Below are 15,307 nucleotides of genomic sequence, written 5' to 3'. Positions count from 1 at the left end.
ATATTTTTACTATGCACAGGCATCCACATTCACCAGGGCCCCAGACCAGCCACCCCACACCCCCACTTTGTTTATAAAGGGAAGACTAATTTTGTGTTTTCCAGGGTCCCATGGAATACCTTCTCCCTCTATCCATGGAGATCCTGAACTGCATGCGGATGGGTCATAAGGAGAGACTCCTGGATACCTGTCTTAAAACTTAAAAGGTGAGATTTGCACACAAGAAGCGAGACCTTTATTTATTTAGGAACCAAATAACTTTATTGGAATAAAATGGTAAAATTGCAAGAAAGAAAACTTAAGTGAACGTTTTGCAAGGGCAATACTGCAATATGCATGCTCAGTATGGTGACCAGGGGAAGTCACCAAGCACCCCAGGGAAGGCAGTCCAAACTCAGTTCTTGTTGCTGTTGCCCAGGGTGAGCTTGTCAAAGAGGTACTCTGCCATGCCGTTTTCTGGGGCCCCCATCTTGCGCAGGTTGGTGATATGGCCCCCCAACTCTTTGATCAACCTGACCTGCTCCTTCAGGTAGTGACCCTCCAGGTAGTCGCACAGGTGGACGTCCTTCTTGTGGGTGGCCAGCTGGTGCAGATCGAGCAGGGTCTGGGTCACGCTCTTCTCCACGTGCAGAGTGCACTCCAGGGCCTTCAGGCCGCTCTCCCAGTCGTCGCGGTCTGACTTCTTGATGTCGCAGAGGCGGAGGTGGGCTCCGCGCATGTTCTGCAGCTGCATCAGCCTCTGGGTGTGCTCCCTCTTTGCACGCGACAGCTGCAGGAAGAACTGGGAGAAGTTCTTCAGGGCCACGTCGTCCCTGTCGAAGTAATAGGCCATCGCTAGGTACACGTAGGAGGCGTACAGCTCCACGCAGATCTGGCTGTTGATGGCGGCCTCGCAGTCGGCGTGGTAGTTCTGGAGCACCTGCGACGGCGGCGCGGTTGTCTTGGCTGGTGGTGCGGGCGCGAAGGCGAAGGAGGCCTCGGAGTGTTCCCAGAGTGGACGAGGAAGGCGCGGTCGGGTGGGCTCCAGCTAGGCGGCAGCTGCGGTCTGCGACCAAAATGGAGTCCGTTACGGCGGGCGGGGAGAAGGAGAGAGTATCCGTTACGTTACGTTACGTTTCGTTACGTTATGGGGTGGGGGTGGGGGAAGAGGGGGAAGGGCGGGAGCGCGGTGTTCCAGGTTCCGTCAGAGCCTAGGTGAGACAGGGCGACTCGGTGCTGAGCACTCGGCATCTATTGAGTTTTTAATTTGGCAATAATATTTCTGTTTTCCAAGGACTTTCTCTTGTTCTCAAATTACTCCCTTTTATAGCACCGTGTTTTCATTCAAAAACCCCATCGTCCTCCTTAAAATTCTGAAAATATGAATTTGGATTTTTTGGTAAAGTTCTCTTCTGTTTTCTGTATTATATATATATATATATATATATTTACTTATCAGAAATAGTTCTGTTAGTTCATCATGATCTTCTGTTTCACTTTCTTATATATCTGGCAAACATTTGTCCATTCATTTTTAGGAGTAAAGCACTCGTTTGATTAACCTAGGTAATTAGCATGGATCTTATCTACAGTTGTGATGTCCATTTTACTTTTCAAATGTCTGCAGAGGCTTGCCACGAGTAGTATGGGCCCAAGTGAGAACCCCAGGCATTTCTAGTCAATAGCATCACTAGCAATAGGCTGAGACCAACACAATACAGTAGAGCAGCCCCCACCACCAAGACTTCTGCTGTTCACCTTCCTCCTGTAGCACTTCTTCCACACTCCTCCTTGGGTGAAACTGGTCATTTAATAAGCAGCAAATTGGTCACTGGGGCCACTGCTAGACTAGAACTCTCCACAAGGGAGTCATAGTCTCTGGCCACATGTGACAGAGGAATCATTTGAACTCCTTGTAGAATATAAAGTACAACTGAGGTATTGGATTTTTGAACACACATGCTCAATCATAAAATAACTGTCAGGAGAGCTTTAAGGACCAATGATGATCCCCATTGTTCTGTGTGTTAGTTTCTACAAGAAACAGGTCCAAGTCTGTTGCTGGCCACTAAATGTAGAACACGGACCCTGAAAATTATCTGACATACCACCCCCGCCCCTCACTCCAGATTCAAAAATCAGGTACGAAGAATTATAGTCCGAATTTGAGAAGTGTTGGTTTAGTTAAGCCAAAGAGGTATATATAACCAGTAAGCAATTATTTGGGACTTATGTGCAGCCAACTGTTGAGAGATGGAGGGGGGAAGATGATCTTCATAAGACCTTACAAAATAGAGTCTAGTTGAAAATAAGCATACATGAGCAAGGAGAGACTGTCCTGTGTAGCTGAGTAAGAGAAACTTGGCCTTGCCAAAGGATAGGATGTCCCAGGAAAGCGAGGGGGCAGTTCATACTCCAACAGGGAAGATGAAATGGTACCATCCCTTGTACCATCTTCTCAGCCCCACTACCAGTTCTGGAATAGGATCATCCTTTTCTGGGAAACTGCCCAACACAAACACATACTCCAATTATGTGGTTCCAGCGGGTGCCCTACCCTGTTCTTACATGACCCACATCTCCCTTACCACAGCTGACTGGCTCAGTGGTCATGGGCCCTGCCTCTTGTGCCTTCTGTTGTTGGCTTAAGGTCAGGCACCTAAGGACCAGACTGATTTTGTTTCCCAGCATTGAGGGAAAATGAAAAGAATTTAGTATATGATAACAGTGACTCTGCAAATTGATTAAGAAAGAATAGATTACTCAATAAATGATGCTGAGACATTTGGCTATCCATTTGGAGAAAAAAAATAATATCAATCTCACATCAAAAGAAGAGATGGATTTACTGTGAGGCAAATGAAGCTTAAACCTGAGGGCCCCTACTAATAGCAGGAAACGCCCCACACTCAAAGGCGTTGGAGGGATCCTAGGAACATACCTAGGATAGGAGTATGGATTTAGTCAGTGGAGTATATGTATGTGGTTGACAATAATTTCTGTGAATGATTAGGCTATTACTACTTGTTCTAGTATGTAGAAATGGCTTCCAAGCATATCCCTATCACCTACTGGGCTGATGCACATAGAATATAAAGTTGTAGGCCAATGGTCATATCAAGATATGAATGTGTCCCATGACACCTGCACTGGAAGAACATGATAGTGGAGGAGAAACAAGGTGTCAGAAATGCAAACTCTCTCCTGTCAGGAGAAAACTTGTAATGCAGTTTCTACAATTATAAACATACAATCTTTCTTTTTCTTTTATTGAGAAGAGTGTAAAATAAAATTCATTGGAATGCCTGAGTTTTTTGGACATAAACCCGTTGCAGTACTGCAAACAGCAAATGCAGCTGAATGTGAGGCAGATGAGTATTTTATGAACTCCAGCTATCAAGAGTAAGAAATTTCAATCAACTGTGCTAGAAAGAAGTGTAAGAATGCTCAAGGCTCTCCTGGCAGAGTAAAACTTGCTTTTAATTAGAAATTAAAAAGAAAACTTTATGGGTTTTTCACAAAGACCAGAAGTACCTTGCCACCAAGTACATTTTCTTTTGCATTTGCTTTGCCACAAGAAAAAATAAAAGAGATATCCAGAGTCCTACTTTCTGCTAAACATCACAAGGAAGCCTGATCTGGCCATTCTTCTTATACTAGTCCAGATATTAAGAAAATATAGTCATTACTATATCTCCCTCTTACTAGATCAAATGGTAAATGGTGCTAGTGCTTTTGATGCAAAGTTGTTTAAGATTTTTCAGAAACCAAAGACAATCACCCAGAGAAGGAGCAGCCCAGAAATATTAAGTTAATGTCACTCTATTTAAGCAAAGGGAGTTGGGGGGAAATGTTAGGTCAAACTGTGATTGAGAATAGTTAAAAATTAATGAGAAAAATATCTATCTCATTTCTCTCAGTGGCTGTATCTCTTTCTCTAAATTATATATCCTATTTTACTACCACATACTTTATTTTTATATTAGTTCTTTGAAGAGCTCAAGTATTATAGAAAAACCATAATTGAATGTGAAAGCTACATTCTTTTCAATTTAGTGAATTCCTTTGGTGGAAGCCTGACTACATAAACTAGGCACTAACATCCAGCTGGTGGCACCAACACCCACTCAATGGCCCTGATATCCACTGGAAGCACCCTCGAGGATTTTTTAGCACATCCCTTGTTTCAGCCATGGAACTTAATTGCAAACAATAGAAACTGACTTTGATTAACTCCATCAAAATAGAATTTACTGGAAAGGTATACAATGCCTTGAAGAATTGGCAGGAAGGCTGGAAAACGAGGAGTGGAAAATAGGCAAGAACAGAGGGGAGCTGGCATGTCAGAAAGCCAAGGTAATGCTAAAGGGAAACATCTGGGTAAGGGGCATCTGCCACCAATTCTACTGGCAGTAGAATTAATTCTAAACTCTCCTAATTCTTTTTCATCACCACCTCCAGATACAAAGTCCTGGGAGCATGTCATTATGTTTGTGGTCTTTCTCCAGCTGCCAGGGATCAAAGAGAATAATTATTTCAGTTTTTCATCTTCTGATACAATGGTGGATTCCTTTAATAAAAGAGGCTTTGAAGATTGGTTAACTAAGGATTGACTAATTTCCATTATAGCACCTATAAAGAAAAAGTTTTGCTAGACTTTTGGTCACATCCAACCACGTATGCTTTTTCCACTTAAGAGAAGACAGTCTACAGAAATAGTGCTGTAGAAATCCCTGCATTCATGAGATACAGATAAATAGGGAATCAAAGGCTAGAGGTTCCACCACCTTTACCTGCCTCTCCTCAGTACTCCAACCCACAAGCAGTGCATCTGCCCCTCTGATAGAGATTAGAAAGGTAGTGAGTTTCAGTAATAAAATATAAAGAGTATGTACAATGGTGTTCTGGTAAATATTTAACAACTGAATCTCTGTAGGTTGGGAGGGAGCCCTGACTTTTAGAGTCTGACAATTTCTATGGTATAAATACTTCCACTACAGCTATTTCAAGGATGTTTGTGTTTAATAAATGGCTCACAAAATTTCTGAAAATCTAACAATTAGTTCTTGCGAGCCAGTACAAGATAGCTCTAGTATACCCCTGAGTGGATAAGAGTGAGATAAAGAATAGAATATAAGATAAAAATTAAAACTGCCAAAAGGTATTTGTAAAAATAATTTGAAAAAAAGATTTATGTAAGAAATTAGAAAGTAGGAAAGAAGGAAAATAGAGTCAGAGTTTCAAGGACCATCAACTGAAAAGTTCTGAGAGATGACCAAGAGAAAAGTGGACTATGATAAGTGAAGTGAAAGAAGCAAAATGAAAAAACAAGCAGGAGAAGTTATTACATCACCATTTTGATTGAGAAAACTCATTTTAAAGATGTTGTGAAGAAAGAGCAGCAGAAATGAAGTTAGGGGCTGGATATACTATCATCTTTTGCTACAAAAATGCTGCATAACAAACTACTCCAAGACACAATGGCTTAAAATAATAGCCATTTATTATTGCTCCTAGGTCTATGGTTCGGCTGAGTGATTCATCTGGTCTTGACCAGGCTGACTCATGCATCTGCACTCATCTTTGGTTTGGGGAGGCAGTTCTGTGGATCTTAATTGGATTCTTTCATATCTTTGAAAGTCAACTAGCTCTTGGCTGATCTAGGATGGCCTCACCTCTTCTCCATGAGTTTCTCTTATCCTTCCAGAAAGCTAATCTGAACATTCTTTCACAATGAGGCAAAAGTGCGAGATTGAGCAAAACCAATCGTACAAAAGAGCAAGTAGAAACACGCACAGGCTTTTCAAGCCTCTGCTTGCATCACATTCACTAACATTCTCTTGTGCAAAGCCAGTCACCTGGCCAGGTCCAAAGCTAGAGTGAGAGGGGACTACAAAGTTACAGACAAAAGGTATGGATATAGGGAAAGCATTTTCTCAAGACTGAGTGTGTCCCCTCAAAATTCATATGTTAAAACCTGATTCTCAATTTGATGGTATTTGGAGGTGGGGCCTTTGGGGGGAGATTAGAGCCCACATCAATGGGATTAGAGACCCCAGAGAGCTCCATTGTCCCTTCCACCATGTGAGGACCCAGCAAAAAGATGGTCATCTATAAACCAGGAAGCAGGTCCTCACCACACTGAATCTGCTGATACCTTGATCTTAGATTTCCCAGCCTCCAGAATTGTGAGAAATAAATTTGTTGTTTATAAGCCATGCAGTCTATGGTATTTTCTTACAGCAGCCTGAATGACTAAGAAACGTTTACTTGGTACCATTAATGCAATCAATATACCATACAAGGTATTATGGAAACATCAGTGACCATGACAAACATGGTCTTCCCATTCTTGGTGGAACTCATAGCCTAGTGGATGATGCAGAAGTACTCACAGGCAATTACCATATAGTGTAGTAAGTGGTATAACAGGGGAAGTACAGGGCAATGTCACTAAATAGGAGTGGCATTTAACTAGGTCTTGGAGACAAGAGAAGATTTCCTAGAAGAACTGATTTCAAGGTTGAGATCTGATGAATGAGAAGAATTAACGGCCAGTAAATGCCAATTTTAAGAGTGTGCTCTGTAGAGAAAACAGCATATTAAAAGGCATGAAGGGAAGAGAGAAAATGGATCAGTGAGGACTCTGCAAATAGTTCAATGTAGTAAAAATTTAGAGAGGGAGGAAGGTAGTGCCAAGATATGCAGCAGTTAGATGAACAATCAGGGGGCCAGACTATGGAGGAGTTTGTTATGTATTCTAAAGATAATGGTGATTCACTGAAGTTTTTTAAGAAGGGGAGTAAGGTAATCAGATCTGTGTCTTAGAAGAACACTATGACTTCAGTAAGAAAAAGAATTGGAAGGGAGCACTCTAAGCAGGAATAAAAGTTAGGAGGCTACTAAATGTGTCTAGGTAAGTATATAAGTTGAATATTACTGTGTAACAAATTACCCCAAAATCAGTGGCTTAAAATAAATCTAGTTATTATTTCTCATGAGTATGTGGATCAGTTGGGCATTGGTTAATCTAGGCTGAGCTCAGCTAAACAGTTCTGCTGGCCTTGGCTGAGCTCACTCACATATCTGCAGCCAACCGGGAGTCAACTGATCTAGACTGGGTTTGACTGGGCATGGCTCCACTCCATGTCTCTTTTATCCTCCTCCTGGGGCCAGCCAGAAAGCAAACTCAGGCACAACCTTCTCTTAGAGATGGAAGAGGTGCAGGAGAGCAAGCCCAAACAGACAAGTGCTCTTTCAAGCCTCTGCTAGCATCACGTCTGCTAACAGCCCGTTGGACAAAGCATGCCACATGGCTGAGCTCAATTTCAAAGGAAATTGAAAAGAAAATACATTTTGCCCCTTGATGGGAGGAGCTGTAAAGTCATATAACAAAGGCTGTATGTATAGGGGCCATTAATGTGTTCTATCTGTAGTGTAGGATTCTATCCATCATGATGCAGTGGTGACCTCCAAGTACACTACCGGGCAAGCTATCCCAGAGATCACAGAAAAGAAAAACCCACAGATCATATGAAAAAGCTTGAATCACATAGTTTGTCAAATAAATTTTAAAACACTCAGCAAATGTCAAGAAGAAAGAGGTGAGGTAGGTTTATACACAGATTACAGGGTACAAACAAGCAGAAGGACCACACTTCCTGAATCCTGAGATATGCGGTGGGTATAGGTCCTGTCTCTCTCTCTCTGTTGCATCAGCCTTCCCTGATGATGGTGTAGTTACAAGCACCAGAGCTGAGGTTTGAACTAGGAGTCTATAGACAGAATGAGCCTGGGACCAATGGCACACACTTTCTCTGAGAGATGCAGAGACAAGTATAGCTGGCCACAGCTGTAGCTTGTCAATAAGTCTGCTGAACAGCTAGGGGTTTTATTTGCATTTCTTAGGAATAGGACTCATGGGGCCAGGATTGGTGATGTCAGTGAGTGGCTGAAGTGAGACTTCATAAATATGAAGTGTCTCATAATCCTGATATAAAAATAGTACGCCGCATGCACCTCATGTTTATTTATCATATATATCAAGAGTATTAGTGTTTCCTTGGTCCTTCCATCCTTTTCTAGCCATGTTTACACATGTATGCTCTATTTACTTTATCTCACATGTCTTCCAGGTTAATAACTTACTTATCTACGCCTAACACATCTTGAGTTCCATGCCTCTCATTTGTTTTCTTGTCTTTTACAGCAGAATTGAATATTCTCAAACAATATAGCAAATATACATTTTACCACCACTGTGAGAGATGGTAGTGATGTGAATTAGACTAGAATAGACTAGAAAAATGGCGATGGAGAGAAAGGGAAGGACTAATAAGTAATATTGCCAGGATTTGTTGTCTGAGGAGTTAGTTGGATGAGATTGAGGGACAAGAAGGAATCAAGGCTGACCTCCGGTTTCTGGCTTGGGCAGTTGGGTTAATTGTAATTCCATCTCCTGGAGAAAAAATGCCAGGAAGAACAACCATTATGTGGAGAAAGGTAATGAATTCAGTTTTGCACAGGATTGAGTTTAGGAGGGTTGGGAAGGGGAGATCTCCAAGGGGAAGCGTTGGCTGGTTACCTGGATGTACAAATGTGGAGCTCAATAATGAGGTCTGGCTGGGACATAGGTGTGGGTGTCATCAGTAAGTAGAAGGTGAACAAGGTCATGGGAGAATGCAGCAGTAAGAAATGAGAAGGCCCAGGGCAGACGCTTCTTGGAGACCTTGGTTTGAAGGAAAGTAGAAGAGGAGTCTGAAATGGAGACGAGGAAAGACAGTCAGAAAAGAAAGGGCAAACCTGCAACTATAGGGCTTGGCAGCCACTGGAGTCTCAGGTATCAGTCATTTGATGTCAGGAGTTTAAGTATGAGACAGACTAATAAGTAACCCCTGGATTTAGCAATAAGGAGTCATTAGTGACCTCAGTGAGAGGCTTCAGTGGACAGCAACGAGGGGATCCAGATGTTAATGGGCTGAGGTGAGGGAGGGGAGTCACCTCAGAATAGCTGGCTGTGATAGAAAGGGAGAGAGAACTTGTCTGGAATCGAGAAGACATGCAGACACCAAAGGAATTGGGTTTCATTTTCTTTTTAAAAAGGAGCTTGTAAATGTTGTTGAGAAGGACCTAGGACACAGGGAGAGGCTAAACGTGGAGGATCCTTGATAGAGCAAAGTTCCTGAGCACATGGAAGGAAGGAAGTGGAAGCAGCCTTAGACAGGAGGAGGGGCCTCTTCTCTTGTAAATGGAGGGAAAAAGAGTGCAGATGCAGGAAGGTTTGTAGGGCTGGTGGCAGGAGATCGAGGGACTTCCTCTTTGTGGTTTCCATAGAAAGAGCAGGCAAAGTCATCTGTTGAAAATGAAGTAGTGGGTGGATGTTTCAGGACAGTTTTCAATACTGTATCTGCTGTTCAGAAGAGGAAACTTGACTGTAGAAACACAAAATGATTCCCAGGCTGAGTTAAGGACCCAGTTTATTATTATTAAGGACTCAGAGATTATAAATCAGTAGTGGTATGAATCTGCAGCTAATTTTGGTAGCTTTCCTTAGCAACCCATGTGCAAGCGTAGAGGATGATGGCAGTTGAATTGATCAGGATAGGAGTTCTGCCTGGCAGAGGGTAGAGAAGGACAGTGTGTGAGGGAATTCAGAATATATGCAAGAGAATGGCTGAAGTGATGGATGGTAGAGCATAAGATGGGCAGAACACCAAGAAGTGAACACAAGAGGGAAGCAAAGTAAGAGTCAAAAAGAAACTAAAGGTCTTGATGAGGTTGAAAGACAGTCATCTTGGGCATGAGTGAATGAGGAAGAGAGAGGAGCAGGAGGTGGTGGTCTGAGGCTCATGTCTGAGATGGAGATTTCAAGTATGATGTACTTCTGAGAGATGACCAGGTCCAGAGTGTGGCTATGAGGATGGGTGGCTGAAATGGAGGGAGGTGAAGATTTCTGAATGAGAAGGCAAAGGAAGAGTGAAGGATCTACTTAACTTACCCAGAATGAAGGCAAGTGTGGAGAGAGAGGCTGTACCGCAGGTGGCCGAATTCTCAGTAAAGAAACTGCGAGGTCAGTACATAACCTCAAAAAAGAGGAGCAGAGGGAGTTACTGCCCAATGTCCTGCACTTCAAAGGAGCACAAGGATTTGCATGTGGGTGGAGGAATGTCAATGAGGAGCGAGAGCAAAGATTATTCCACTTCCCACTCTTATAGCCATGGTATGTCAGAGAATCAACTACTCTAGCTCAGTTGTCTGCAGGCCAAGTGGTCTTATGAAAGGAAAGAAGGCCATGAAGTGGAGGATATATTCACAGAAGAGCTGAGGATGTAGGGGAGGCCGTTAACCACAGGATGGGAAGTATAGATGTTCAGTGGAAAGATTTTGTAGGGTATGGGGAAGTGGGAGATCAATTTAAGCCCAGGTGGTTGCCCAGATGAGTTTGGAGACTGGAAGAAACAGGACAATTGGAAGAGCTGACCTCACTTGATCCTATTCCCTCTTCCTTACAAGAATCCCTCAAATATATGTTGACAGTCTCTTAGTTCCTTTTATTTAGATTAAACACACTCAATCTTTTCAATTCTTCCTAGATGGCTCAATAGCTAAATCCGTTTCCACCCCGTTTGCCCTCCTTTAGTTGCAAAGAGGTTTGATGAAGTTACATAGAATCTGTTTGAATCCAGACCCTCTACTTACCAGCTGTATGACCTTGAGCAACCTATTGAACCTCGCTTGGTCTCAGTTCCCTCATCTGAAACATGGAAGAGGAGTATTAATACCTACTTTGTTGGGTTGGTGGGATGATGAAGGGTGCACATGGTAGCTGCACAATGCATGAGTTTTATCTCTCTTTTTAAATGTGGTACAAAGAATTGGGAAAAATGTTCTAGTGATCTGACTGGTCAAGAGTGAAGTGGAATCTTGGCTTCCTACATATTTGGAGACAACATGTTTATGGTACAAGCTCAGATTAATTGTGCTACCTTTTTAAAGTGTTGACTCACATTATTGGCTCACACAGAGGTGTGCATTCAACTTCAACTACCAGAACATTTTTACATAAACTTCAGCAAATGAGTCAGTGTAGCTGAGATAAAAAATGTCTGGCTAGGTGGATATATACATATATAAATTGAGAAGCCTCATGTGAAGAAGGATTGTGAATGAGAATTCCATTTTTTACACAGTGGAAAATTTGTCAGGGCTTCTGGTCACATCTTAAAACATGTTAGAAATAAAAATAAAAAATAAAAATAAAAAAGTTGAGAAGCAATATAAATTGTTTCAGTAACATATATTAAGGGATGGGACCACTTCATACCAAATGGGAAAAACTCTGAAGAATTATTTTCTTAGGGAAGAAATAAATAATGCATCTTGTTGCTACAGATAAAATGTATAAACTTGAGTCTAAGAAACAAGACAAAAAAAAATTATGTGGGTAGGTGGTCTTTTTCTATATTTAAGGGCTGGACTGGTGTTTGGATATGTGTTTCTTCTTGGAATCATGGGCATAAATGTTTCTTAGGAGTTTGAGCTATGGAAGAAGCTCTGCTAAAGAGCTGCAATGATGGTTCTGCTGCCCTGCAAATAGATCCTTGGAACTGCTATTAGAGATGCAGGGTAGATTTCACTAAGTCTCATCCAGACCTAATTTGGAGGTCACACAGTTTCAAGATAACCAAGTAGGTCTGGGAAGGAAACCAACATTTCTTCAGTATCAACTATTGGCAGGTGCTGAGCTGGATGCTTTGCATAAATTAATTTAATACAGTATTCACATCAAGATTAAGAAGTATCTCTTCTCATTTCCATTTTATAGATGTCTGTGTTGAGTGTCAGAGAAGCCAAGTAACCTACCTAAAGTCTCATGGCTGGTAGTGACATAGGTAGGATTCAAACTTAAGTTTGTCTAAAAACAAAGAGTACATTCTTTTGATTATAGAGTAGTTCCCCCTTATCTACAGGGGATATGTTCTAAGACCCCCAGTGGATGCCTAAAACCACAGATAGTACTGAACCCTTTATATACTATGTTTTTTCCTATACATACATACCTATGATAAAGTTTAATTTATAAATTAGGCACAGTAAGAGATTAACAACAACAATAAGAAAATAGGACAATTATAACAATATGCTGTAATAAAAGTTATGTGAATGTGGTCTCTCAAAATATATTGTACTGTACTCATACTTCTTCTTATAATGTGAGATGATACAATCCCTACGTGGTGAGGTGAATGACATAGGCATTGTGACGTAGCATTAGGCTATGGTTGATCTTCTGACATATTGTCAGAAGGAGGATCATCTGCTTCCAGAATGTGGTTGACCATGGGTAACTGAAACCTTGGAAAGTGAAACCAGGGATGGAGGAAGGGGGGCTGCTATAACCTACCAAATAGGTTAGACTAGTGTCGTCCAATATGGTACCCACTAGCACCAAATTTAAACATTATCATAAATGAAATAAATCAGACAGAGAAAGACAAAGACAAATACTGTATTATATCACTTATATGTGGCTATAAGTTCTAAAAAAGGTAAACTCATAAAGTAGAATGATGGTTGCCAAAGGCTAGGGGGTGGGGGAAATGGGGAGATGTTGGTCAAAGGGTACAAACTTCCAGTTACAAGATGAATAAGTTCTGGAGATCTCATATACAGTATGGTGATTATATTGAATAGTATTGTATTATATACTTGAAAGTTGCTAAGAGAGTAAATCAAATGTTTTCACCACAAAAAAGAAATGACAATTATATTAGGTGATAGAGGTGTTAGCCAATGCTATGGTGGTAATCATTTTGCAATATATAAATGTATCAAATGAACACGTTGTAAACCTTAAGCTTACACAATGTTGTATTTCAATTATATCTAAATAAATCTGGAAAAATTTAAACATTATTTAATTTATAACAAAAATTAAAAAACTTAAACACAATTTAAAATTCAGTTCCTTAGTCGCACTGGGCACATTTCACATGCTCAAGACCCACATGTGGCTAGGGGCTCTCCTATTGGACAGTGTAGATACAGAACATTTCCATCATCACTGAAAGTTTTATTGGACACTGCTGGTCTAGAATAGGTCCTGACATAATTTAACTGTATAACTGCTTCTGTGGATCTTTCATTAGCAAGATATTTTGCAGAAACTAATAAAAACATGATTGAAAGGTAAAATTCATGTGTGCTATTTACATGTGCTACTTAAAATCTTTTTCTAAAATTGTGAAATATGCATACTAAACAGTGCTTATAATGTAAATGTACAATTTAACAAATCATTTTAAAGTGAATTTCCACGTAAGCACCAGCAGGGTTAAGAAATGGAACATTGCCAGTCCTCTGGTCTTCTCCACTTGGTATATCTTTTCTTTATCATAGACAACTCTCTTCCCTCCAGGGGTAACCATTTCCCTGACGTATGTAATTATCATTTTCATTTATGGTTTTACCACCTATAGATGCAATCCTAAACCAGAGAGTTTAGTTTTGCCTTTTAAAGTTTTATATAAACTGAATCATAAAGTATGTATTCTTTTCTATCTTGCTTTTTATGTTCAACATGATGTTAATATGATTCATCCCTGTTGTGCATATAGCTATAGTTCATTCACTTTCTTTGCCATATTTATAATATTCTCATTGTATAATTATGCCACAATTTACTTACCTCTTCTACTGTTGACCATTTGGCTTGTGTCCAATTTTGACTACTAGAAATGTTTTCCTCCTCTGAAAAAAAAAAAAAAAAAAAGCTTTTCCCTTCTGTCAAGGTGAGACCGGGCTAGCAATAGTTTGCAAACATTTCTGACCACAGCCACAATAAGAATACATCTTATATTGTGACCCAGTACACTCCTAAATGTATAGAACTGAAACAAAAATTCCTCCAAAGAGTAATTGACTTGATATATGCAATGCACTCTGATATATTTTCCTTTGTATTCAATTGTAGTCTACTTTTTTTTTAAAAAAAAATTGTGGTTGTGACCCACCAAAGTGATTTTGGAATCCATAATGGTTTGCAACCCACAGGTGGAAGAATTCTGGAAAGTAAGTTACAAAAGCTGTGGATGGCAACACGAGGCTAGTAGGGCCCATCGAGAACAAGCCTTCCACAGTTTCCACGACTACCCATTTTTCAGGCCAACAGAATCAACCACGCAGTGAACCAAAATGATCACAACAATCTGCTCCTTCCTCTCTTCTCCAGCAGAATAGGATGACAATGCAGCACACACGGCAGCAGCAGCAGGGATGTGCAACCCGTCCACAGTGCTCTCAGGGGAATCCAGGCAGTCTTGGCAGAAAGCCTCACATCCCGGGAATGGTTTGTCGACATCTCTCACCCCAGCTACGGAAGAGCGGACCCCTTCCCTCACCTCGACAGCCGCTCAGAGGAGAATTTCTTTTTTTCTTTATGGGCCCTTTCAGAAGCTGACCCTTCCGCAGGGTGTGGAGGAATTATCGGTGCCTCAGAGAAGCCAACCTCGGCTCCAAATCAGAGCACGTGCCTCTCATCAGCCTCCCTTCATGTTTCCCCCACATTCCCGAGCTCACCCAGCTTCCTCCAGCACTGCACACAGTGAGTGTCACCTCCCTCACCGTGTGCCCAACTGCCTGCTGCCATTGGGTTGGCTTGCCTATCTGGGTATATGGGGCTCTTTCCCAGCTGGCTGGAGGGGGACTCCAGAGTAAAGGACCAGGGCCTTTCCAGGGTGGCAGGTCAAGTTGCCAACCCGGAATTTCCTGCAGAGTTGTGAGCTGCGGGTGGGCAGGGGGAGTGACATCTGGGAATTGTGGGTGTGGGGTGGGCATGAGGGTGACGGCATTGTTCTGCTTTTGGCTGCTGAGGCGAGAACACGTGATGCCCTGGAGGACCTCAAGGGAGTGGGAGGTTAGAGCAAGGGTTTTCAAGTGAGGCAGCCTGGACTCAACCCCGGCTCGTCCACTTCCTGGCTGCACGACTGTGACCCATTGTTGAACCTCAGCTGTGGTTTCCACATGTGTACTGCTCCCCTTCAGCCCTGTTTGGAAGATGAAATGCGACGATGCATGTGAATCGCTTAATGCCTTGCACATAGAATGGCTCATTGGCGCCAGCTGCTGTTATTACTGCTCTGCTGCTGTTATCGCAGTGAGAGAGGAAATGGGGCAGAGGCAGCTACATGCAGGATGTAAGGCCTGCGAACTGCACATATACTACACTCGAGCCCAGAAACTTGCCCCACCTGGGACAGCAAACACGAGTTTGTCTTGCTGGCCTGTTGGATACTAGAAACTCCCTGGAGAGCTGTGCTGAGGACTCTGA

The 15,307-nt window shown here is 41.9% G+C and overlaps 1 protein-coding gene across 1 annotated transcript; it reads right to left on the bottom strand.

Moving 5' to 3' along the window:
* Positions 1-244: 244 nt before the first annotated feature.
* On the bottom strand, positions 245-15,090 carry LOC147911952 (ferritin, mitochondrial-like). Its single transcript, XM_087426444.1, has 2 exons — positions 14,557-15,090; positions 245-1,027 (listed from the first exon to the last, which is right to left on the bottom strand). The coding sequence occupies exons 1-2, from the start codon at positions 15,088-15,090 to the stop codon at positions 395-397; spliced, it is 1,167 nt and encodes a 388-aa protein (XP_087282570.1). The 3' UTR covers positions 245-394.
* Between the last annotated feature and the right edge of the window lie 217 nt (positions 15,091-15,307).

This window comes from Ceratotherium simum, chromosome X (genome assembly GCF_057802395.1).
Source record: "Ceratotherium simum simum isolate JZ-2026a chromosome X, ASM5780239v1, whole genome shotgun sequence".
NCBI lineage: Eukaryota > Metazoa > Chordata > Mammalia > Perissodactyla > Rhinocerotidae > Ceratotherium > Ceratotherium simum.
This window is presented reverse-complemented; position numbering and strand designations above follow the sequence as displayed.

Coding starts and splice junctions, on each gene's coding strand:
- LOC147911952 (XM_087426444.1), bottom strand. CDS start 15,090: ATGAGCCATTCTATGTGCAAGGCATTAAGCGATTCACATGCATCGTCG. Junction 1,028..14,556: donor GCAGTGCTGGAGGAAGCTGG/GTGAGCTCGGGA, acceptor GCTGCCGCCTAG/CTGGAGCCCACCCGACCGCG.